Source organism: Zeus faber, assembly GCF_960531495.2.
Source record: "Zeus faber genome assembly, chromosome: 5".
NCBI classification, from domain to species: domain Eukaryota; kingdom Metazoa; phylum Chordata; class Actinopteri; order Zeiformes; family Zeidae; genus Zeus; species Zeus faber.
In genome coordinates, this window is record NC_137192.1 from 16,894,300 (window position 1) to 16,920,710 (window position 26,411).

At 43.7% G+C, this 26,411-nt stretch overlaps 2 protein-coding genes across 5 annotated transcripts in view; one reads left to right on the forward strand and one right to left on the reverse strand.

Moving 5' to 3' along the window:
* Positions 1-24,254, forward strand: iffo2b (intermediate filament family orphan 2b). 4 transcript variants are annotated; one of them, XR_013844166.1, is made up of 9 exons: positions 1-1,040; positions 15,322-15,382; positions 16,484-16,579; positions 17,808-17,978; positions 18,506-18,654; positions 19,360-19,561; positions 19,807-19,905; positions 20,077-20,470; positions 21,982-24,254. XR_013844166.1 is itself a non-coding variant. In XM_080000830.1 (8 exons), exons 1-8 carry the CDS (start codon positions 244-246, stop codon positions 20,308-20,310), a joined length of 1,809 nt encoding a protein of 602 aa, XP_079856956.1. In that variant the 5' UTR covers positions 1-243; the 3' UTR covers positions 20,311-24,254. The 4 variants fall into 4 exon arrangements, 3 of the variants coding, with proteins under 3 accessions (XP_079856956.1, XP_079856957.1, XP_079856958.1); XM_080000830.1 differs by having other exon boundaries at positions 20,077-24,254; XM_080000831.1 differs by having other exon boundaries at positions 19,390-19,561; positions 20,077-24,254.
* The window catches only part of terf2ip (telomeric repeat binding factor 2, interacting protein), a gene marked incomplete at its 5' end in the record, with an annotated part of 6,617 nt that continues 4,456 nt past the window's right edge, over positions 24,251-26,411 (reverse strand). The window contains 2 exons of the mRNA XM_080000833.1: positions 24,251-25,647; positions 26,010-26,291. Of these exons, the coding sequence (XP_079856959.1) occupies positions 25,429-25,647; positions 26,010-26,291 (501 nt within the window). The 3' untranslated portion in view covers positions 24,251-25,428. The remainder of the gene's footprint in view (positions 25,648-26,009; positions 26,292-26,411) is intronic.

The window sequence follows — 26,411 nt, forward strand, 5'->3', positions numbered from 1 at the left end:
TGGAGGCGGCTCTCTGCGGTGCCCTGCCTCTCTCTCTCTCCCACGCCTGCCCCGCGCTCCGGGAGAGACGGGCCGGTAGGAGTCCCACGGATCCATGCTTTGAATTGGGGGGGAGAGGGAGAGAGAGAGAGAGAGACAATAAATAAATAAATAAATAAGACGGATCCTCGGCAGGCTCCATGAGCGGACACAGGCCAGCACCAGCAGGACCTGACAAAGCAGAGATGGTGATGATGATGATGAATGCTGCTGTCACTGCGACACAGGACGACTCCCTGGACGCCTCCCAGGGACCCCTACCTCCACTGGATCCGCGTTGACTCTAAACCGAGGGGGATATTTACATTACATTACAAGACATGCAGGGATAAAAGAAAGAAAGAAAGAAAGAAAGAAAGAAAGAAAGAAAGAAAGAAAGAAAGAAAGGGGGTTTGTTTAATTCATTGTTTTTTCTTTTCCATTTATTTTGGGGGGGGGCCCTGTATCAGCATGAATCCACTGTTTTACTCCGACACTCCCGCCGCCATGCTCGCCTCATCCGCCGCCGCCGCCGGTGCGTGCGGTCCGGGTCCGGGTCCGGGCGCCGTGACCAGCGCGCTGCGTAACGACCTGGGCTCCAACATCCACGTGCTGAAAACGCTCAACCTGCGCTTCCGCTGCTTCCTCGCGAAGGTGCACGAGCTGGAGCGACGGAACCGGCTGCTCGAGAGCCAGCTGCGGCAGGCCCAGCAGCGCGCGCACTACCGCGCCTTCTACACCCGGGACGCGGCGGTGCAGACCGACTGGCCCGGCTCCGGCTCCGGCTCCGGCTCCGGCTCCGGCTCCGCTCAGGGTCCCGATCCCCGACTGCCGGGCACCATCTGGAGCTTCACCCACGTCCGGAGGCAAGGCGGCGGGTTCGAGACCCTGCACGGACCCGGGGTCTCGTGGACACACCCGGACGGCGTCGGGGTGCAGATCGACACCATCACCCCAGAAATAAGAGCTATTTATAACGTGTTGGCCAAGGTGAAACGCGAGAGAGACGACTACAAGAAAAAGTAAGTGGACGGTGCTGCGTTGTTATAAACAGTGGTGGAAGAGGTATTCAGACCTTCGATACCCTGACACAAAATGACCCCAGTAGAAAACATCCAATAAAATTAAGTAAATGTATTTGACATATCCAAGGACACTGTATAATATAACATGTAATACTAATGCTTTTGCGGCGACTTCAATTTCCCATATTGTTGATATCAAGGACCCTCAATTTGATAGCATTAGGCAACAGACGGTCATTTGAGAGGATTATTTATTGTTAGATATGAGGAGTCTGAACTTCCTCGTCTGTCCATACTGTAGTTATGGAGATAAGAAGGAAAGAGAACGGTCATCGCTGTGTATTCTCTAAACGCTGCTCATGTCTTGTATATGCAATTTTCGTGACCTTTAAAATGTTCACTTTGCTGGGGACCCCCTGGAACCGCTTGAAGGACCTCTCTGAGTCCCCGGACCCCACATTGAGAACCACACAGATTCATAGCCGGGGTTGCTTTACAGTGATGAGTGTGTGTGTTTGTGTGTGTGTGTGGGGGGGGGGGGGGGTGGGTGTTAGGGTGGTTCAACTTTTTTCTTCTCATCTTGTGGGTGAACTTTCACCCTCTTCTCAAGAGACAGAGATGGGAAAAACATCCCCCCAGCGGCGTTTTTATCCGTACCGTTTCATGGGGTTTCACACCAGCATCGTGTCCGTCCCCATTCCCGACACATAGCTCGCTCCCTTCGCCTCCTAACCCTTCGATAACCAATTTTCTCACACCGGCGGGTGAGACGTCTCCCCGAGGGGGTTCCGATTGCGCCGTTTGCCGTTTCCTTGAGGCGTGACTCGCCGTCCCCGGCCGACCCATGTCTTTGTTGGCCTGCTTGGCCGGCTACTGCAGGGAACCATGCCAACCCAGTCATGATTCAAGCGGCGAGGCATTCAGTCGGGGCCCGTCTCCGTAGCGTGAGGTCGCTCTGTGACGAACGTTCGCTCGCATGTGAACACACTGACTCACAAACACAGAATGTCTGCGCAGCCGGGACTACCCCACCCCACCCCCTGGAAGCCAGATTTCCCGTCCAGTCATACTCGTACAATACCAAGATATCCTTTTTGGTGCATATCGGGGGAGGGAGGGAGAATAATGAGGATGAATGGAAAGCAGTCGCTGGGCCGGCGGCCAAATTCCTTAAACTGGGGGGGGGGGGCTGAAGTAGAAAAGCCCAGGCCCGGTCTTCAGACGGGAACCGCAGGCCTGCAAATGACTGGAAAAGAATTTCCGTTTCTGTTAGATAGACTCCGGGGTCCAAAAAAGCATTTCATCGGGACTTTCACCTCTGATCTGTTCTCCCCAACAATTTTCTAAGACCAGTCTTTACAAAGAACCCTTAAATATGTTCTCTATATTTTCATATTCGCCTCATATCTTTCCTGGCGACAAAAATCGATGTCATTGAGGTTCTTCATCTTTTACAGCGCGGCGAAAAAATCGGACGCGAAAGCTGTAAAAGCTGTCGAAAAGTTAAAGCATTTCATGGAAACATTACTTCGCAAAACGCAAAAAGACCTACCAAGGTCTTTTGAGCAATTTTTTATTTAGTACTCCGACATATGTTCCATATATTGTATGACGTTATGAATCAGTTAGTGAGCAGACAGCTGTTTATATTAGACTCAGACATTTTCGTTTTTAGGACATGATGGCAAAAGCTAAAAAAAAAAACAACACAGAACCATCAACAACAGCAGACCCTGCTGGTCGTATTTTATGGGTTAGTAGTCTAGTCGAGGAAATCAATATCCACAGCTGCTGCTTACATCCTTCCTTCCGGGTGTGAAGCCGGACGATGACATCACCACCACAGTCCGAATAATAGCCCCCGCCCCACACCTACCACTCTTAGTTTTATCCCTTTCTAATCACGTTTCAGCAAAGTCCCAGCACCCCGCCAAGCTTCTCCCATTCCATCACCCAGCGCCCTTTGTCCTCCTCCGTCTTTCACTCCTCCCTCACCCGCTCACCGTGTCACACAGAATGCTTTGTAAGACATCCTCAGTCCCAGAGGAGGGCCCCCTTTTTCGTTTCTTTTTTTACATTTTTTTTTTTATTCACCCAACACTGTGGTGATCTATTAAACCCTCACAGCTCTGGACACACACCAAGGAGATGTATGGCCGCCCATACTGAAATAACTCCCCCGTTCCCCCTCCCCCGTGTACATTCTGCCATGTGACAATGCAGCCCCTTTAAACTACGAGGGATAAATAGCGTTAGCACCTGATTCTGACCAAAATGTTTACTATCCTATCATGCATCAATAATACATCGAAAAACATTCCAACCGTGCGTGTTTATCACCGTCATATACATTTCAATGGCCACATGTTTATTTCTATCATTATTATTATTTCTGTTATTTTGGGTCAGGTTAATACCCCTAAGCCTATTTCAGAACAAGCACCACAAATGCCTCATTATATAACATCCTTTTGTTGTGGGGGGGGGGGACAACTCCTTAAAAGAGATTTGGTCCTCACTATTTCCCGGCCACTTACATTTTATTTCATTAACTATGTGCTAAAAGGGAGTTGTTATGCACACACACACACACTTAATAAATGAGAAAGTCACTTAAGTGCAACGTCTAGACGGAGGGAGTCACTCGCTCTACAGCACAAGGAAAATGCTCAATGTCATTGTTGCGGTGGACTGAGGTTCCCGATGGGACGAATCCAGAGACATGAATCCCAGTGTAACAGATCAGCACATATGCGAGAAAAGTCTTTAGAAGGAGTGACTGACGCTGACATCCCTATTTGGCAACTGACAGTTTCACGCTGCATGACGGCCCTTGTTACTCATTTTGGAAAGATAGAAATTTTTATCTGCAGGTGACACTGAACACTTCTTCTGATGGCCAACGCATGTTTGTTTTCATTTGCATGAATGTATTAGTGCAGGTGTAACAATCTGGAAATAGAGATAGGGACATAGAGACAGCAAGATCATTTTGCATTTATAATATGCTAAACACATCAACTGTGCGATGTGAAAAATGTTGTTGCTGTTACTTTTATTTATTTTACGACCCGACCAATCACCAGAGCATCAGTTTAATTTACACGTATACATTTACAGTCTGTTTTTTCTCGGTACTATAAAAATGTGGAGCTATATATTTGACAGTGTACGGTATGTAGCGAGATGGATCGTTTGCAACGGCACCATTCAGCACTATTTTCTATACTTACAATAATTTGTATTTCACCCTTTTTATTTCGTCCCCGTCAAGGACTTCTAAAAGTTGTTTTATGAAAGCTGTTGAAGCTGCTTTGCTTACCGTGGTGCACGGCTGCCCTCCCCCTCCGGCAAAGGCATTAATTGTAATGGTTCGTAGTCGCTGCAGTGGCTGGAACAGCACGATTTGAATGCATTCTGATATGTTATATGCTACGCGCCACGTGGGATTTGAACCGGAAACATACGTTTGGTTTTTTTTCCCTTTCCTCCGGTAATTGTGAGGCCATTTCATCAGGGGTCGGAGGGGCGACCACTATCCTCACGGGTTCGCCGGGTGGGTGGGTGACATGAAACAGACATCGAAGTGGAACAGTTGCGCGGCCTCCGGGGCGTCTTCTTCCCGCATGAATAATTCACGTACGACCGAATTCAAGACCTGCGTGCGGATCAATGGGATGAGAATCCTGAGGAGACACTTTCTGTGGCTTTGAGCTCTCTCCTCCTGCATCACAGATCAAAGGCAGAGTTTTGCAGCAGGGGCTCTTGGGTCTCCCCCGCAGTAGGGCTTAGCCTCGTCTCAATGCGGAAGTAGCTGACTGAGAGTAAACGGTTATAATGACCAACTCTGTAAAATTACAAATGACTTATTACTTATTGCAAATAAGAACAACACCATGTGGCGGTTTCCTCAGGCCTCCTCGCTTGCTGTTTTAGTATCGGCGCTGGTGACCTACCCCGTGTAATCCAGGCTTTGTATTCAGGCGAAGGATTTTCTCTAAGCTGTCACTTAGTGTCTAGTTGCCGACCGCCAGCCAAAACAGTCGTTGCATCCTGGCAAGCAGCCTATAACCCGAGCCCCTGCCTCTGGAAGGCGCCCTGCAAGGACAGTGAACTCACTGCACCGCTTTGGGCCGCACGTCATTTTTATTTTTTGCCGGCAAAAAAATCGACCCAATCTCCCTGAGTTAGGCGGGGGCCGCGTGGTAGAAACAGGGTGTTGACCGTAGGAGGTCCACCGAGGTGATTTCGCAGCACTTAAAGAAGGTGAAACTTAATTATCCGTGGTTGTCGCGATAAGGAATTTAATTTCTTGGAACCCGGCTCAAAGAACGAGATCAGTGGTGCAGACAGAAAAGGGACAGCGGTGGAGGAAAAAAAAAAAAGAAAAAAGCCAGAAAGGAAGCTTTGTCTCTCTACATATTGATTGGTTTGGAGGGAGAATCGAGGCATCCCCATGATGGAGTAATGTTTCTGTCTGCTCCCCGTGACCGCCCCCCACCCCCCTCAGTGCCCGCACCATCTGGGGCGGTATGGTTCTGCTGTGGTTAGTTATTCGTGGGTATCAATACGGCCCAGAGCACTGGCGCTTGGCCATGGTTTTAAAGTGCAGGAACGCACCTGTTTTTTTAAGCAGCGCGTAGGAAGAGAGCGCCAGACGGAGGCTGAGAGTCGGTGAATCATTTTATTCTTATTTTTTTTGGAAATGCTCTGGCCAGGTGTTCCTCTGGAGCGTGACGGAAGAGCCACGGTTATGTCGGACGGAACAAACTCCTAAGGCTTTAATGACCACACGTAATACCTGTTTGTTCTCGATTATTTGTGCGGAAAAGAGCCTCCGCCTCGAGCCGCACAGATCTTAAGGTCGGGGAACCTGCATGTGCCCACATGGGATTCTGCTTTGATACGGACTGTATCGTAAAAGCCTGAGTCATAAAGGGAGTGCATTTTTAAGAGGACGTTTGTTCATATCTATTGAATATTTTAACAAACCAGAGAAGATATGAGTAGACACACACGCACACACTTTTGTCGGGTAAGAAGACAACAGACAATGTGTCAGTGTCGTTTCCTGTGTTTCCTGAGGAAATCTATCTAAAAATTTTAATAAATATTTAATATAGAATAAATTAATATAGAAGCCAGAGAGTTCTGTCTTTGGATTCCTGTTGGAAACACTTAATTTACTAATAGACAAATGCAATAACCCGTTGTGGATGAATTATGTAAATGTTGATATACAGTACTGTACATTATTGGCTGTGTCTTCACATACTATTTGCTTATTACTGGCAATTGAAAGGTCCAAAATAAATATATCCAGTGTAGTTGCCACAAAGATCCATTCATCTACTTCTGCAATTTCCTTTCACGCACCCCATTCAGGAAGGGATTTGTGCCAGAGAGGAACATATTCTGCCACGAGGTAACACACCCACGGCAGCTCCACCCAAACACGGCCTGGACACGCAGCGTGCGTGTTTTGTGATGCACCTGGAAAGCATTTAACCGATCCCTATCATTTGTCAGGCAGGAAACCCCATTCAAAGCCCACCGGGTTGGCCCGTGTCTCAGCAGCTCTTTTCTGTCTGGTGGGGGGGGGCGTGCCCTCCTATTTCTATACGTCCCTATAATGTGGACTGCAGGAATTGATATGCCCCCAGAGGAGCCATAACCACACAAGAGCGCAGCATTGTGCTGCCCTTTATAGAACGCAGGGTGTGTTCAGTTTGCAGGGTGGGAATGTTGACGCAAAGCTCAGGAAAAAAAGAAAAAAGAAAAAAAGATTTTCTGTCACATTGTGGCGTCCCCTCTGCTCTGCTGCAAACTGCATAAACAATCAGGAGGAAAAAAATACCTGATTCACCATGTTAGAGACTCTGCATGTTGCCATTTCCTTATCACAGCATTCAGTTGAATCCTCAGTCATGATGATATACAGCATATATATAGATAGATAGACAGATAGATAGACAGATAGATAGATAGATAGATAGATAGATATAGATGAATTGTCTATTTTTTTCTAGGATGTAAGTTGGGACCTTTATACTGAAAAGAAAAACACAATAAGAGCAAGATGATCAGAGGTTTTGTTTTGAAAAGATGTTTATACTCTATTGGTTTAGACGGGGATTACATGGATTCTCCCCTTTCAGTCATGAATGTGAACATTAGAACATTAGTCTCTGAGCGATTGAGAAACTGGCAACGGTTAGCTGAACCTTTCGCAAAACAAATGTTATCATAACGCAACGTCATGAAGAGAAACCATTAGGCTTCAGAGATCTTCAGCAGCTTGTGCCAACGTTGCATGTGCCGACAGAGTTCGATGTTTGATAATAATACGATTCCAGGGGGGGAACATTTCTTTGTAAAGCAATTATCTGTTCTTTTTGGTTGTTGTTGGATACAACCTGCCACAATATAATCACCAGTAATTACACCAGCACACCTTTGTGTTTCACTTCAGGGGAATCTGAATCGCACAAAATCATCATTAGGGCCCCGGGGGGGGGGGGGGGGGGGGGGGCGCGAGAAAAAGGTCAGATTGTCTTCTTGAAGTTGTTTTTTCACGTGTTTGTTGCTTATGAAACCTAAGAAGAAGTTCAGGATTTGCTATGGAGTGGGGGGAATTAAATAATTTGACGTGCCTCTGCCCAGGGTGACAAGCCCAGCTCGCAGCCAAACTGCTGGTATTATGGGGGTGGTGATGATGTGGGGCCAGGTCAGGGTTTGGGATTAGAGCTGTCACGGTGCTGCCTGCTTTTGGCGCGCCCCCAAAATGTTGGAATCTCCACAAGTGATTAGGGTAAGCCCTCTTTTGAGCTTCAAGCTTTGATCTGTGTACATGTACATGCATATACTGAATAAGACACATAGAATGACATATAGACTTGTCAAAGGGGGCTGAGAACTTAGTTTGCGCAGATTATTTTCAATGAACCCTCTCATGTTAATCCAAGTAGAATGTATACAGAGTTGTGCCTGAACCTGCTTCTCAGCGCAAGCTTTGGTTTTTAAGTTGATCAAATTGTTTTATTGGGCTCGTGCTTATTGGATCTAAGGCAATCAATTATTCATGGTGATGATCCCAACACAGACAGAGCTTGTTTGGGCTGAAGACCCGCTCATAGATTTCAAGGGCAACATTGCAAGTCAATACAGTTTTGAAATAACTTTGTTTGAAAAGGCAATTCATCCTCAGTCATTCGGATATTCGGGTTTCTTTATGACCTTTGAGAAATGCATCTCTCTGTTAATTCTTACATAGATGGCGAGCTCTAACCTTATCACACGCTCAGGAATATTGACCCTTATTTCCAATGTATGGATGCCATTCATGCCCTGGGTGCACGACAACCCCAGTTGCTTGTCCGTTTCAATGTCATCAATATACGTCAGAGGTTTGAAATTCTAACTATTCGAGCAGCGTCTATTTGAAGGGTCGTATCTATGGTCCTACTAGGTTTACAGAGGTTCAGAGAAATCAGCAGGTTCCTACATCTTGACCCATCCTCAAACGTGCCTGTTGCCTGTCATAAATTTCACTACTAGTTATATATATATATATATATAACATATTATAATAATATATTTGGTATTAATTCTTCACCCTCAGCTTCAACCACAGGGCGCCAGGGTGCGACTATTTTCGTCGCACAGGGCGTCAGGTGCGACTAAACGTTTTCATTGGTCGCACTGGTGTGCCTGAAATTTAGCAGGTCTGATAAAAATAAAAGAAACGTTTAAGAAATAAACTTTTATGGCTGTGTCTGTCCATACTACTAATACCAACTGGGTGTGCAGACATTTGCCTTTGAACAAATATTATAAACATAGCCTATTTTCTGTAGATAATTTTGTCAGCGTAAAGTGTTATTTTATGTAAATCTTGTGCATGTGCCGTGCATGTCTGTCTGTGTGTGTGTGTGTGTGTGTGTGTGAGACTGCGCCTTGTAGTATCTCCTCCCACATTCCATACGTGCAAACGAGATAAAGCGTGAGCGACATCACAACCTAGTTAAAACAAAGTCTAATTCAAAATGAAGAGAACTATTGATTATTCTTCCCATCAAGAAGAATGCTGTGGTGCCAGTTAGACCTATCCCCGGCCCTGAAAGACCCAGCCCAGACCAGACATCGTTGTTGGAGGTAACCATTCCACCTGCCTTCCCGGTCCTATGTCTAATCCTGACCCAACATCAGCGGAGATGGCCTCATCTGACTCCGAGACAGAGCCAGAGCCCACCACACACAAAAAGGCCAAAACATATGCCTTTTGCCAAGAACAGCTTGTCCAATTTCCGTGGCTCAGATATGATAAAACGCCCAACATTATGATTCAAGATTCAAGATTCCCTTTATTCGTCACATACATATACATACTTTCATACATATATGCAGTGAAACGTCAAAAAGTGCTTTTTATGCATTGCATTTGTTGAAACAGTGCGGCCAGAGCATGGCTGGGAATAGTGCATTTGCTATCGGCGCATCAACATTCCGAATTAAAGCGTTAAAAAACACAAGGTCTCCCAGAACCACATCCTGTGCCGTGACAGGGACGTGGCCGGCAGAGCAGCCCCCTTCCCCGCAGCGTTTCAGTGGCAGGCAGCGGCAAAACGAAGCAGTGGGGAGTCAGCTGAGCGGCATATTCTGTAAGGACCCGAGAGCAGCGCACACTATTGTGACAGTTATTTGAGTTTGACTTATTTAGTAGGGTTTGTCAAGCACTTTAAACATCAGCACTTTTTAATTTGAACTCTTTGTCGTTTTTTTAAACAACTGAGGTTATCACGATTTCTTGTTGAGTGTGCTGTGATTTAAATAAAGTGAAAGATTAATCTGCACCTTTATTCCTGTTTATAATCATTGGTAATAACAAATAACAATGTGCATGTGAATTGACAAAAAGGGTAATGCTTTAAATGTATTATTGTGACGCCGGTGCACCTAAATTAAAAAGTTATGCGCACCAGTGCCACAAATGTAAAACCTTAGTCTGGAGCCCTGAATCATCACCTTTAATCACTTTCCTCAGTGTGAGATTTCACTGTGCTGTTCAGTCATTTCCAGCTGTGGTACATTGCTGTACATCTGATTGTTCAAGGACTGACTAAATTTAATTAAAAAACAAAAAAACGGAAAAGAGATAAATAGTTTGTCAACGCAACATCCATATCCTCTCCTCTCAAAACTTTCTGCAGCACAAGCTTCTTTATGAATAATTTCTCTCTGGTCGTGCCGTATATAATTAATATCAATTATTCCTTAAAGCCAATGAAATTGTGCCCCGGGAAAACATGTGTGGTCACTGAGCAACAGCAACATTCTTCCATCTTGGTTTAGTGGGGTCTGTGTCTTGTCTGGGAGAACAGGGCGTTATTAAAGATATATTTATCCCTGCATGCAGAGCAGGAGGAGGTGGGGGTTGTCCGTCAGTAAATAATAACGCTGCCAGGCGCCATGTTTCTCCGGATGCTTTGCATTGCTGTGTCAACTTGGTATTTGTGCACATGTTTTCCGTGAACTTGGGGGAAAAAAAAATGCTTTTTTGGAAATAACCCCAATTTCTGATTTTAATTCTTATTCTTATTAATAATAATAATAACAATAATAATAATAATATTTTAGTCTGCTGAGTTTTGATAAAACTGATTTCAGATTATTTATTATTATTTAGATTATGATTATTTTTTATTAGATTTTTTTTACTGGGATTGGAATCAGCCGATTTGATCCTCATCTTTCATGTCACTACCAGTCATGTGTACCTATTCACAGTATAGCACAGCGGTATTGTGTTGATGTATTCTGACTATGAACAATAATAATATAACTGTTGAATTTACTGTATGTTCCTTTTTCATTTTACTAGGACATTTTTGACATCATACTTTTGACCTTGGCAGGTTAGATTCCAAGTGGCAAATTCCACAGACCACAGATCCCATAAATCATTATATCAGACCATTATTTACAAAAAAAAAGTGTGATAGGGAAGAAATGCCTCCAAATAGGTCAGTAATGGTGCGTGGGCGTGTCTTAGTGGGGTGGTGGAGACAGACGAGAAAAGACGGAGGCAGATGGAGGAGCGGCGGGGACCAGGGAAATGAGATGAGGTCTGACCTTCAGGTAGTGTGTGTTCAGCACATCAGCAGCAGACCCTCACGGTCTCCTGGGTTGGGGCGTGTTCTCCACTAGTGTTCTGTACCCGTCTGCCCGATCCAAATCCCGTCACATCATTAGTGGCGCATCATTAGCACTCCACGCATGTCGCCGAACCCGTGGAGGCCATAGATCACGCAGGACCGGCCCCCCTGGCATACAATCAATGTCCCGTCTCAGATTTACCTCCCGCCGTACAGCGGGGCGGCCCCACACGGCTCGCAATCTTATCGCCGTTTCCCCTCTTAACCTCTGCACCGGAGACGCATCCGCCCGGCCCATTCCACACAAGTCCAGCCGAGGGCCAAGGTTGTTGGGAGAATGTGTGCTCCAAATAAATTATGGCTGAAACCTTCCTGCTGGCTGTGTAATTGGATGGGGGGGGGGGGGGGATGTGTAAAGCCGTCACGGAGAAGGCAACAGAGACATGACACGTGTGGTCTCGCCTCTCTGAGATGATTTATCTGGGCTGTTCGAGGAGCTGAGTTTGTGTGGGAAATTTAGCGAAAAGTGTGTGTTCTTCCGTACACTGATCCCTGAATCTTTTGCCATGTGTAGTTTCAATGTTTTTCCGCTACCTTAATACCGTCTATACTGTAACATGTTTAGATTATGGCCTGTTTTGAAACAATTACATTTTTGTAGCATATTTGATATTTTTTCGTCCACAAACTAAATGTGGAAATGTGACATGAATTAATTTATTCCTTCTAACGCAACACAATTGTTCCTTTCTAACCCCATTTAAGTCCATTCAATGTACGATCAATTTTGGCCGAGACTGCTCTCGATAGTATATGATAAAATTCCTGAGGAATTCCAATTGCTACCGATCCCTTTTTCCAGCACCGCCTAGTGATTTCAGATCATTAACAGACTAGGCACGACTTCAACAGGGAGTGGTCTGGTTTTTAGATTCCTGAAAACATAACACATAACATAAGCTTTGTCATCCATGATGAGCGACAAGGGCTTCATCCAGACCGACCACTCCTCTTACATTACACAATACTCCATCAATTTCCTGCAAATAACAAAACAAGTGCATGGCATATTGAAAATATGACATTTTGTCATTGTCGATGCTTGAGACTATGCTAAAACTAAAGGTGTTCTCGGTAATACTTTTCTAAGTTGTTTTAGAGTTTATTATTTCCAATCATATATCAATATTAAGGCACAGTGTCATAATAAAAAAAAAAAAGCACAAAAACAAAGCTTCCATCAGATTGGATAATGTTGTGAGCCCCCAGGCAGAATGATGGAGAAACATTGAGGCAGCTCGCGTGCAAAACTCCCCAGACATACTGCACGGAGCAGGGAGTGTTGTTGGCATACGCTGCTGGAATGCTATTGTTTCCTCAAACAAAGATTGTATGGGAAAACGCTCGCTTTCTACCTTGCTGCCATCACCGAGGTAGGAACAATGAAAGGTACTTCCACTTTTTACTCTTAAATAAACGCTAGAATACCAGGCTATATTGGAAAAGTCATATTAACACATATATTATATGTTATATTAACATACATATTAACAAGTCTTATTAACTAAATAAGAAATAGAGGATTTTTAAGTAGCCATTTAAAGTACCAACCACCCTCATAAATAATACAAATGAAATTAATATTATTATAATTAGTAATTCATAATAAGAATATCTAGACAAACAAAAAGTAAAAAAAGTACAGTCATGAGACATTTTTGGCATTGGAACAGCATGGCAGAGCGTAGGTTTGGTTCTGCTGTGAGCCTCCCTGTGTCTCTGTCCTTGTACGGGGACTCTGGTGTGAATGGCTCAAGCCAAAAGGTACAGGAAGCCTATACCTCACACTCCTTTCTGAGCGGGGTTATGGCAGGGGCCAGACTGGAATACCTTCCCTATGCTGTGGTGTCATCTTTGTTTGGATTAGCCATTTCGCTATCGTAGATTTTGAATAACGCGATTGGTCCGCATAAAATATCCCGATTATATTCTGTAATAATACAAGCACAGCCATGTTTTTCTTCCTCGGACACACGCCGATTTATTAGCGTCTGAGTTATCCCTCAAGAGCTTTAAAAAGGAAATGACATAGAGAGACCATTCAGGAAGTGACACATTGCAGCCTCCAAATCCCGAGAAGCTTTATGACTGGCAGATGCAGTGATAAAGTGTTTGCTGTCTGCAGGGAATGTGATGCAGTTGTGAACTCCAATGGCCTCACGGACAGACAGAGAGAGAGACAGAGGAGGGGGGTTCGAGAGAGAGAGGGGGGGGGGCAGAGAGAGAGAGAGAGGGAGAGAGAGTCCTGCGGCAACAAGGCACAGCGTGGTGGACACAGTGAAGCAGCAGTGCCAGCATTTTCTCCAACATGGCCTCAATCATGGTGAGCGGGCGAGCCGCCCTGCCAGGGGATCCTTCTCACTAATTAGACCGCGCACATTCACTGGCTCCTCAATAGAAACAAGGCTGACTTTTGTTGTCAGGAGGCCAGTCCCTCTACAGTATGACGCAATTTGTTTACCTTGTTATCACCGCTTGGCGATGTTTAAGGTACTTCCTGTATCGGTTTGCATCTAAAGGCTCGGGGTAGTGGCAATGGTGTTGTCCCAGTACCCGCCGAGAGGTGTTCGGATGCCATTCTGATGGTCATTATCGATAATATTGATCATTGCGATCACCTAAATCCCAGACGATATCGAGTCTCATATCATCAATATTAGAAGTTGGACAGTAATGCACTTTTCATATCAGTAACGCACGCAAGCACACACACGCAATTTGACACACACACACACACACACGATAACCATGATCGCCATAAAAATGTCCATGATGCAACCCGGGCTCATGCTTGGTCACGTACAGTAGGTGTCTGATGCATGAGCTCCCCTCATGCTAATGAATGAGTTCCCCGTCCGTTCACAACCTCTCGATCCCTTTTTAGGAATTGTGGATGACTCATTGTGCTGCTTTCTGAAGAACAGCCGGGGCTCTATTCGGAGCGAGCTGCTTCCTCTGACTAACGCTGATTTTACTGTGTAAATTGCGTATTCATAGACGGCAACAGAGAATATTTTCAGAATTAGTCTGGTTTATTTTAATTTTTTTTTAATTAATTGATTAAATAATACAATTAAATCATAGTAAAATAATACAATGAAGTGCATATTCATAGTACATTTTATGGTAAAGTCATTTGTACACAAGCAGAAATTGCTTCATATGTTTACCCAACAGTCCTAAACTAATGAGAATAAAATACACAAAAAATATAAATAAATACACATCACATCTATTATTATTTGATTGCCAAAATATAATTCGATTTTTCTTGTCAATTTATTAACTGATTGTTCTATTAATTATTTCACCTCTAATTTCTCCTGAGCAAACACTGCACTGAGTATTGATTTGAAAAGTCAAAAAAAAAAAGAAAAGAAAAAAGCCTTCTGATCAATGCTCGACTGTGATATCCTCAGGCTGTACCAGCCCTTCCCAAAAAGCTGTTTATTATGTTCTCGGGGATGTTTGTTCAAATAAATTATATGGCAGATTTTTCAGAAAAAACGGGAAGGTTTTATCGGTGTGGATTCATAGTAATGCTTTTTCCCAGGTACTGTACATGCCTCCTACTGTACATGCCACCCCATGAAGCAGTGTGTTGTTTTTTTTTACCAAGGTCGTATCTGCTGCGAAATGTGGCAATAAGAGATTTAGGAGAGATTCCAGTGCTCAGGACTTCATGGGAAATTAATGAGGGAGTGAACACGGGGCTGCAGCACAGACCACACCCTTGCAGGCATTTTTAAAGCGTCGTCCACCCTGTTGTCAAGTTCATCTGTAAACAATGAGCTTTTTTTTTTCCTCACTGTTTGGTCTCCGGTCATTTGCCTCATTGCAGCGGAGGGATGGTAAAGAAAATGACACAAAGGGGAGGGGGAGGGACATAAAACCAGTGGAAACAGGGTGGGACCCTGTCAAGGGCGTGATCGCACGCCGTCAAGGACAATGTGTAACCAGAGCCGGCGGCCCACCGAGTGAAGCCACCTCGTCTGGTGATTCCCTGGGGACAAACTCTGCAGTAATTCCTAAATGCATTTTTTTTTTTTTTTTTTTTTTTACAGATGGGAGGAAGAGTTGTCCAAACGAGAGCAGTTGGAGTCCACGGTGGAGTCGCTGCAGCAGGTACAGTGGCAGCAACACGACGTGGAGTACTCGGTGTACTTTTGAAAGCCTCTCGCATCCACAGCGATGTTCCAGTGTTGAATTTTAAACGCACGCACAGAGCAGATAGATGGAAGGTCAAAGGAAAATCCACGGGCGCTGAGAATGACACCTAAACACCCTGCCTCAGTTACTGTAAGACAACCTTTGTTTATAGCTTAGTCAGCTTAGAATTAATCTAATCCACTGACCTACTGACTATGTACAGTCTCAACGGATCTGGACCAGAGACGAGGTTTAGAAGATGTGGGTCAGATAAAGCCGAAACAAAACAGCATTACAAACCAATCAAAACGGGCCTGTTGGCCTCGATAGATATGAAGCTTTAAACGACAGCAGCGTCCTACCTGCATATCAATGTCGAGTGCAAAGGCAGGAGTGGATTTTATATCAGTTGAGACATCTCAGCCACAGGGCCACAAGGTGAGATGGTGGTGCGGTTTCTATGCTGAACCGACACACCTACGTACATCCACGGAAGGTGTTAAGTCTCGGCTGCATCTTCAACCCCCACCCCCACTCCTTTCCCTTTCTTACAAATCGATCAGTGAGAGCTTCTGCGTTTGTCTTAAGATTGTGGGTCAGCAAAAAAAAAACCCCGGGCGGCGCGAACCTTTCGGCACGCGGGCGGAGGTTCCTGTGCATTCGGAAGGCAGAAAACCCGTTCGACGATCATCATTTTCAATCGCGATAGTCCTCTATTATCACCCGGAGGCAGAAGGCTTTGTGCTGTCTTTTGGGAAAGAGAGAGAGCCCAGAAAGAAATGTAATTTCACCTCAAAATAAATAATTTTACGAATTTACGAAATAATTAATAGCTCTCCAAGATAGAACGGCAAGTGATCCTGAGGGGCTTTAACCGTTGGACTAGTTCCATCCACTTAACATGACATGCTATTATCCAACACACTACACTGTCAAGATCCCCCTTTGACGTCCATGAAATTCTATTCTAGGTCCGTACATACATTGTGTAAACTAAATGAGTTTAGTTTACAAAATGCTACTTATGGCTGCAGGTGTGAAGGTTGGTAACACACATTCATTGGAACCTCCTTTCAGAGCGCACAGGAGTCCTCGGAGGTGCAGGATGAGTTAAAGGAGAAGGTGGACAGACTGAAAGCTGAACTTGTAGTCTTTAAGAGCCTGATGAGTGATGTAAGTATGTGTTTGTCAAGCTCCAACTCTCCAAGTGGAGCTCCAAAAAAAAAAAAAAAAAAAAAAAGCTTTTGTTCCAATGGAAAGAGCTCTGTTCACTAAGAAGGTACATTTTGAGACTGGCAAGAATCTAAGATTGTCTTTCTCGAGGTTGTAAATACCGTTGGTCACTGTGGTTGTTTTTAAACCTGCCCCATTTGAACCACATTTGACATTGTTATGTTTTTAAAGTTTTTATCTGTGTTGTGTGTGGTGAAACAGTGTGAATGTGAAACGGGGCGTCGCTGTAAAGCAGCGTGCACGCTCAGCCGCCCGACCCTGTATAAGTAAAGATTTAAGAGAGGGAAAAAAAAGCTTTTGAAATGCAGTTTTCCTGCGCATCCCTGAAATGCATGCTGGCTATGGAAATCGGTGCTCGTAAAAGTCAAACGGGTATCGCAAAACTAAAAAGAGTTGGCCAAAACCGATCAGCCTCACACGGTTCCCTATTCGGAATAAAAAAAAAAAAAGATAAAAAATAAATTAAATGCATCAAAGGCCGGAGAGGCTCTGAGACGAGCATTCAATGAGTAGCTGGCTGCTTGGATAGCAGGGTTCCTAGACAAGCGGTAGATCAACAGGACTTCCTGCTCGGCACAGCCCTGTATTGTTTCTGCTGAACTGCTGCGGTGTGATGTACAGCTGTGATGTGCCGCAGCTGCCTTCCCTTGGTTAAAAAAAAAAAAAAGAAAGCATTTATTTGAAAACCTGTGTTGTTTACTCTGCTTATCTACATGTTGCCATCTGTATGTTTTTCCACATTTTTCCTATACCCCATTGGTGTTTGAAAAACAGAGAAAGGTACGTTTATCTAGCAGTAGATTGAATGTAGGGAATAGACTGTATAAATGAACACATAGTCAAAGCAACTGTTGATCAGATGAACTCAACCTGACATGCCTAACCAGACTACTATTGCATGTTTGTGTTGACGAAGGGGTTATTTAATAAATTAGTCATACCACTGTGTTTAGGTGGATGCGGGGTAAATTGGGTGGGTTTTGTAATTCACCATTAAGCAGTAAACTGACTGAAGATGTGTAATGGATATGTTGTCTCAATCTAGGTCAAAACCAGCTGATTGGTACAAAGAAAAGTGTTATAAGCAAATAAATATAGCAAATAAAGTTCAATTCTACCATTAAAATAAAACCCACATTAAACGGCACTCATACCCTTTCCATTGCAGCAAATGTCTGACCTGGACTCCAAGATTCAGGAGAAGGCCATGCGGGTGGACATGGACATTTGCCGGCGGATCGACATCACAGCCAAACTGTGCGACGTGGCTCAGCAGCGCAACTCGGAGGACATGTCCAAGATGTTCAACGTTAGCCCAGCCCGGTCGCTCCCAGAGAGGGTGCGTTTCCACTTGCTACTTCAGTGCGCCTCGCGGATGCTGACACCCATAAAAACCAAAACGGTTTTCTTTTGCGAAAGTTGGCACGCGGCAGGCTGGACTTGTCCACTGGGGATTTTTCTTACATGAATTCATTGAGTCCGCCTTTCAGTCACACCTGCATTGTCATGATTCATAGTTCTTTACCATCATAGACGCGAGGAAATCCACACACGCGCCTTTATACCTGCACGTGCATACTAGACTGCGCGCACGCACGCACGCGCACGCACACGCACGCACGCACACGCACGCGCACGCACACGCACGCACGCACACGCACGCACACACACACACACACACACACACACACACACACACACACAAACTGCTGATGCTGTGACTTTGTGCGCTGTGCACAAGGTTATCATATTGCACTGACAGTGCTGCCTGAAGCCCAACCAAGAATCCCCTCCACAGAGACCCGATGGCTTCAGAGCTGCCACATGGGCTTCTGACTTCATATCTCGCGTGCGCGTCTCTTCCAGGGCGCCATGGCCTGCTGCAGGAGGAAAGAGCGCAAGATGGTGTCGGACGAGGAAAACTCGGAGATGGACGCAGATCCCAGCACTTCGGAGGAAGAGGTCCCCGGGGCGCTCAACATCACAGACGAAATGAAACGCATGCTCAACCAGCTGTAAGTCGCTTCCCACAGAGGGACGGACAATATAAGATGAGAGAGCGAGCTTCTCTAATCCCCAGGGGAACGAGCGGCTGTCTCAGCATCAGCTCCTATGTAAAAAGATGGCGTGTGTCTATATATTTAAAAAAAAATAATACACAAGGTAGAGTTTACAAAGAGAAGACGGTGATATAGTATGTGCTGATATAGAAACAAGCACCGACAAGTGAGAGACTCCAGAGCGCTCACATCGTCCGTTCCCTGCCTCCCTCCCTAAAACAAACAAGTGCAATCTCTCCTTTGAATGAACCTGACGATGCAGTTCTCGCACGCTAGAAGTCTCCCGCAGTGTTGAGGCAATGGAGCAGCGCTGCATTCGTCTTTACCCCCATCTAGTGTTTATTCAGTGCGCCGTGAACAGAAACTATGCTTATTCAGCAGGGTGCGTCATCATTTAATGGAGACACGCACGCCCCGAGCTCGCTTGAAATGTCTGGAATTCAACAGAACCGTGTGAAGTCTCATATCTGTCACCGACGCTTCCCCTACGACGGCGTGGACTCCTTGTCCAGCGTTTCCCTTGTTCACCTTGCCGTCTTTGCGCTGACCTCCATCTCACACTTCCTCCGGAGCGCGCCGGTGTCGTCTTGCTCTGGTGTCCCGTCGTTTCTGTCCTTCCGTCTACCTGTTGTGCTCTCTCCGTCTCTCTGTCCCACGCAGACATTGTTCCGATAACTCCTTTGTTGCCAGGCGGGAGACGTTTGAAATCGACGACGACTGCGATAGCCTGACGTGGGAGGAGAACGAGGACACCCTGTTGCTGTGGGAGGATTTCGCAAACTACAACGTGCCCTCCGCCATGGCGACGACAGCCTGCGCAGCCGGCACTTCTGCCGACAACCACACGGAACGGTCCGGGCCTGTGAGTGTCGTTGGTTTGCACTCATAAGTGGCTCTGACGCGATAAAGTCACACAGTGAACTTGGGCCTGTAATTCCACATATTTAACGGATTTTATAACCAACCATGTCACAGGATTTAAAAAAAATCCTGATCTGACAAAAAAAAAAAAAAACAGTTGGACGCACACGCAAACTGGTACATAGTTTACATCTACGGTCATGTTATGAATACCATCTTTTGTTCGTTTTGGTTTCGTTTTCCCAGGATTCTCAGGACGGAAGCCTCGGCAGCCTCATAGACGAGACGGAGTCGCTATTCAAGACCAGGGAGCAAGAGTACCAGGAGACCATTGGACAGATTGAGGTATGTGATTAAATGGGAGCGGCGCCCAAACAAGTGTACTGCGCTTGCATATTTCTGAAAACCTGCCGGGACAAAACAGATTATTTGTTTGCCGCATTCCGTCCGCCTCGACCCCGCGCGACCCCGCTCGTGTTCCTGATTCCAACCTGCCTGCCGTTCCCCTTCCTTCAGATGGAGCTGGCCACCGCAAAAAGCGACATGAACCGACACCTGCACGAGTACATGGAGATGTGCTCCATGAAGAGAGGCCTGGACGTGCAGATGGAGACGTGCAGAAGGATGATAAAAGGCGGCAGGAGCTCGCCCTCATTCAGCTCTGTGGCCAGCAGTGACTCAGGAAACACGGATGAGATCCAGGACGAGATCTTGGACAAAGAGGTTGAGGCTGAAGGTCCAGTTAGTTGATGGCCAAGTAACCAGGCTCCCAGCCCATCGCCTCCTGGTGGTACAATGTTGTCACACCAACAGACGCTCACAGAGCTCCACTCTGCTATGGAGCTGGCCCAACCCATCTCTGGGGCTGTTTGACCAATGGGAGTCCTGGTGGTCCAGCCCACTGTATCAGGTCCCGAACTGGTGCTTTATCTCAATTGTCATTAAACAACAAAAAAAAAGAGGCGAAGATGTTTTGCCGTTTGCTTCCCAAAGCAAAGGCGGTGGATTTCGTGTCCAAGCTGTGATCTCCTCCTCACTGATGCCTTGCTGGTTTCCTTAAAACGTGTTCAGCGCTCCAAAAAAACAAATTTTGAAAAATCAGGGGCAGTATTTTCCACAACTTTACAAAAGAAATGTCTGTTGAAATGGTTCCCCTCGCAACACCACACGTCATTTTTTAATAGGATTTGCATAGATAACTCAATTTCTCAAATGGTGTCATATACATAATTAGCTGTTTGTGCATTAACCTGTATCTCATTTTGCGTTTCTACACATAAGCTCTATAGGTTTCGCGTGATTACTTCCAATGCCAATTACACAGGTGGGAATTTAAATTTGCTCTGCCAAAAAGGAGGAGAAAATGTAGGAAAATCAGTTTTGAGGTATGTTGTTTACTGTGGGAATTCTCCAAGTTTCTGACACCCGACAGGAAAGGAGCCTTCTGCCGCATCAATGCACTATTCAAGTTCTATGCAATTTAGCTGGCCTTACTTTTTGGACTGGCTTTCACCCTCCTTCCTTTCTCTTGACCATATACTTTAGGCCTTTTCAGCAAAGCAGGTGTTTTGTACATGTGTACCTTGTGTCAAGCGTAGAATAATCTGAGGCATGGTATATTTTTTAACAAACTCAATAACCTCCTGGAACAGTGGCCCCTTCAATGACTAGATCTTCGAGGGGGGGGGGGACCTTACAATTCTGAAGAAACTGTCGACGCAAAGTGGGTGACGCCAGATTAGAAAATAATCAATCATCCATTTATAATGTATTTTAAATAAAACACCCGGACATGATCATTGGATAATTTGTTTACAATGATAAGGAAGGAACACATGCACATATGATTTTCAAACTGATACAATACAAACATCTTAAAACTTAAAATCAAGCTCTCATTGTCTCAAACCAAAGAACCCACTGTTGCCAAGCTTCCTTTTTTGAGGCCTACTGATCTCATTCAACGTCTCAGTTTAACACAGTGTGTAGTCCACGAAAAAAGTCACAGCTCTCAATTACACAAACTGTTCAATTTTTGTCGTTGGTGTCAATGTAGTTTCTTGTTGGCTCATCTAATTTGCCTTTTTTTTTTTAATAACCGATTCTAGGCTGTTTAGGCTTTTAATATTATTGTCCAGAATGGGTCACTGTTCCTGGAAAGATGCTTATCTGGCTTTGATTGCTCCAAGAGCTCCAGTTTATTGTAAAGTGAGGGCTGCAGGCACGTGATCCTTCTGTTCATATCGCTCCAAACGCAACAGATTGTGTTTTCTCACCTTTCATTGTTGAGTGCTTTTATTGTATGTGTGCAAGAGAATGAACGCATGGGAAAGCAAGTGGTAGTCTTACTCATACTGTGTGTTTGTGTTATGATATTGGGCCTCATTCACTAAACGTAAATCCTTCTTTTGTTTTTTTTAGAAGAACTTGGTTTGCGACCCAGGTGTTCCAAATCACAAATGCCAATCATTCCAAAACAGGATCGGCTTGGAAGCGTGCCTGTTCCTGTGGACTTGCGCAGGTAGACACCCTGTAAACACTATAAAAGGCAGACTTATGGGTTGTGAAAAAATAAAAGCACAAAAATAAATAAATAAATAAAAAATACACAAGACAAACTTGAGTGGAACATATCTGCACAATGCCCAGATGTGCCCTCCCCCCATGGCGTCATTCGCCAAAGTACACCAATAAAAGAAAGGGTTTGCCAGTGCACTCTTGGGTCCATTATACTGTATTTTATCATTAACATCTTTGAACCAGCCATGTTAATATGGTATTGATATCTAATATTGATATATTAATATGGTCTACAACTGTGCTGCAACATTCTGTTGTTAATCGGCTATATAATAATGAGGTTTGGGTCTCAGTTAACACTGTTATTGAATTAGCATAAAGAAGGCATTCTGAGTAGATGACACAAACGTGTGATGCCTTTCATGTTTTAAAACACACATGTTGATTGTACCAAAGAACAAATATAGATAAGAAAAAAAAAAAAAAAAGAGAGAGAATACAACGATGTTTGTGGAAACTTCCATAAACTACATTTCTCAACCAAATCTGATCATATGGATGTTTTGTGGATGGGGTCCATTGTAAGGTTTACTGAAACAAGGAAAAGTGCTGCTTAATATTAATGATGCAGAATGTCAATTTTCACACCTGTCATTTCAGCATTTTTTGAAAGCGTAGCAACAGGTTTTTTGCTTTTCTATATCTTGTTCTATATATGTTGTACAACATAGCTGCAATACAGACTGTACTCTGCTATTTTTCTTTTATCAAAATGTCTGCTCTATTCAACTATTGTTTGAAAATGTTTATGCTTTTAGAAAAGTTATTTTATCTAATCCAAATTGTATGGGTTCTCCCGTATATTATTCAATGTTCCATTGTTTTTCAGGAATAGTAGTTACCTACCAACCTAATATTAGGTTGTTTTAGTGTTTTGTCATCCATGTTCAGATCCCTCAAATAGAAGCCATTTTATTAGGCAACAATGGGAGACAGCCTTATTCACAGAAGAATATCACTCTAACATCATTGTAAAACCAGCCTGACAAGAAGCAGGGACCCATTCTTTTATTACAACTGTTATTCGTTAAGTCCGGAAGACCTACATAATACAACCAAAAGTACCGATTGTATAACTGTAGCCTCTAGTAAATAGTCTTAACAGGAGAATACAATGTTTACTCTGTTACCTTGTGAGATTGTAAGCCACCCCATTCTGACTGACTGAACCACACATCTAAATGGTATAACTACATGGCATATAAAAACGAATTTATATCAATCTTATTCTTGATTACAGTGTTTCCCCATGGCCACTACATAAGTAGAATAAACATGTTTGTTTTCCCCGATTCATTGACATGGAATGTACATTGAAACCAATAATTCTGGCAACCTACAGGTCAAAACCTTCATCATTACACACTCTGCAAGTCTTTCAATGTCTTAAATTCACTTTTACAAATATCAGGCCTTAAAAGTCAATATCCATATATTTCTGTAATTTCGCCCAAAATGACTAAAATTCAACATTTCTAATGTTCTAAAACCCTAAGCCTACCACTGAATCTGACACTGTCCGAATCTCATTCTGACGTCTAATAATAAATTAACGCTCTGATACCTGCAGACAGCCTGCTTTGTTGAATGTAGAGGAATTTGTAGGAACCTACTGAGTTAATACCATATTATATACTCTATGTATATGATATGAACTCAGTGGGCTCCAGTTATGCAAACATGATCCAGATGGATGTGAACGTTTCATACTAATGGGGTTTTTGTAAGACTGGTTTATAATAATATAGTGTTTGGATTATATGGTTGCAGGAACTGCTGTCGATAGGGTGTCTGCAGCATCTGTTTGCTGTTCCTGGAATTTCCTGGTGTGGACTATTACTTTTTGTTTATGATAAATCTGCGGCAACAGCTCCGAATGTTGCCATATTTGGGTAAAATCTACTGAATACGTCCTATCTTCATTGCGGGAAGTCTCCTGAACATTCCGTCTCAAATGATTAATTTGCCTTTGTCTTTTCATTTCAGCTTCACATCAGTCATTGTTTAGTGTGCAAACCTTTTCTTCATTTTATTTTTTATTCATCTGGGTCAAATGATTTTTGTTTAAAATTAATGAATGTATTTGGGTACAATGAAATAAAATGGTGGATTGAATAAAACCAAAGCTTGTTTGCATCTTTTTATAAAATAGAAATCCATCATCCTCTCACTTACAGTAAATTAACTGAAAATATAAAAACTGTGATTATTCTCTTTGTATTCTAAACAACTACATGAAAGCAAACAATGGTTGGATCTGTTCCATCAAAACCCATCTTCAGACTCTTTGGTGGTCCAGTTAACTTTATCAATGCATTTCATGGCTTGCTGTTGACAAATTCAAACGATGTAATGTAATTAGTTAGATTAATCATATATTCCATTTAAAGGGACATTTTATTTGAGGTTTCATTGTACATTTCCTTTTTCAGTGAGATCAGTTTTCAGAAAGTCTTAATTGGCCACGCAATTTAAAGATACACTCAAAAGTGAAAACAAGTGGAAAATGAACGAGCAAACAACTGTAAGCCAAAATGACCATCTATCTAGAGAAATAAGAGTTTCAGTTGAAATGAAAAATCAAACTGATTTTAAAACACATAACTGTACGACTCTTTATTCGCCGGGAATAAAAAACTGCATATAAAGTTTGGAATTTATTTTAAATTATTGGCTTTCTTGTGAGGCACAGTTTGACAGTCCAGCAAAACACTGCAGCATAAAACAGCCTTGTCTTTATTGTAAAGCAGTACAACCAGTAAAGTGTAAAAAAATCTTTCATATTAACTTACTTCAATGGAGGTCAACAAGACTTATATTTATAAGAATAATTTAGTTGTTGTAGTTCCTGCTTTATAGCAAAAAAACAACAGCATAAATTAAAGTTGTGAAATTTGTTAATTTTTCTAATTAAAAGCATCCATATGACATTGTTTATATACATATTTTACAACCATTTTGGAGGACACTTTTGCAACATCTCATTAAAATCAATAAAATTTAATATTTTCTGACAGTATACTACAAAGTCAGAATCAACCGCGGAATTATAATGACATGAAAAAATTTAAAATCACAGATGTGCTGAAAAAGCCGTGAGTATTTGGAAATGCAGTTAGAATTCCTGCGAATAAGATAACTAACACCCTAACCCACAGCTGCACTCTCAATCCCGTCATGCTGCACGATTCCTTTAAGCACGGCTGCAATACCATAGATTACAATTCAGCTCCATATGACCCTCATTATATGAATTCTGTTTTCTATCCTTCATTTATTTTGATTCCATCAGTCACCCTCAAGGAAAGCTAATCTCTTGGCCACACCCTCCTCACCGTATTTCTCCTGAAGTTGTTTCCGTACGAAGGCGTCGTCGAACCGGAGAAGGACATCGTCTTTGCGGCTCCAGAACGGACCCGAGACGGAGTAGGGATCCAGGAGGAGGCTCCGAGCCACCGAGAAGTCCCCGCTGCTTTTCAACAGAGCCATGGTCACACTCACCAAGTCCTGAAGAGGGGACGATCATAAGGAAAAAAGCAATCCAGCAAAATGGGATTAATAAAAAAATAATAATAATAATAACAAAAAAGAGAATATCAAACTCAATTTCAGTTTTGGGTCATGAATTTAAACAGAGACATTGAAGGATCACATCACTCCTCAGACAATATTTTTCAAGCATTATTTCTCTTCAACTACTCCGACCCATTCTCAAATAACCCTCAAATAATTATTACAATCTCCACAATAGGTTCATTTAGGGCCCTTTATCGTCATAAGGCCCGGAGCAAGCAAGTTTGTCAATCATCCCTTTCCTTGTAGATTAAATGAAGTCAGGAGTAAGCATGGTACGTTTCTGTGACGTTCACCTTGTTTGTCTGCTGAATGAGCGCTCTGATTCGCTGCTTGTCCTCCTCCAGCTGCACCTGAGTCAGCGACACAGCGGCGTCTCCGTCGATTGGCTGGGGGTCAGTGGGGGCCACTTCATCGTCACATTCCGTGATCTGAGAATCTTCTTCCTGGGACTCGCCCTCAAAGATGAAGAGGTGGGGCCTGGATGGGGGAGCAGCAGCCGAGGTGCTGGCAGCTGCCGCCGATGTTTGGGCAGGTTGCTCTGCTGCAGTTTCTTCCGTGTCTGAAGCGTCTGGAGCCTTAGAATTAAAATAATTACATGAATTAATTTCCTTGGTATACATCGCTATGGGCAAAACGTTAAAATAAAATGTTTAATGATGCTGTTTACACTTCAAATTCTCTCATTTCATATTTTT

Coding starts and splice junctions, on each gene's coding strand:
- iffo2b (XM_080000830.1), top strand. CDS start 244: ATGCTGCTGTCACTGCGACACAGGACGACTCCCTGGACGCCTCCCAGG. Junction 18,655..19,359: donor AAACGCATGCTCAACCAGCT/GTAAGTCGCTTC, acceptor TGTCCCACGCAG/ACATTGTTCCGATAACTCCT. Junction 19,906..20,076: donor AGACCATTGGACAGATTGAG/GTATGTGATTAA, acceptor CCCTTCCTTCAG/ATGGAGCTGGCCACCGCAAA.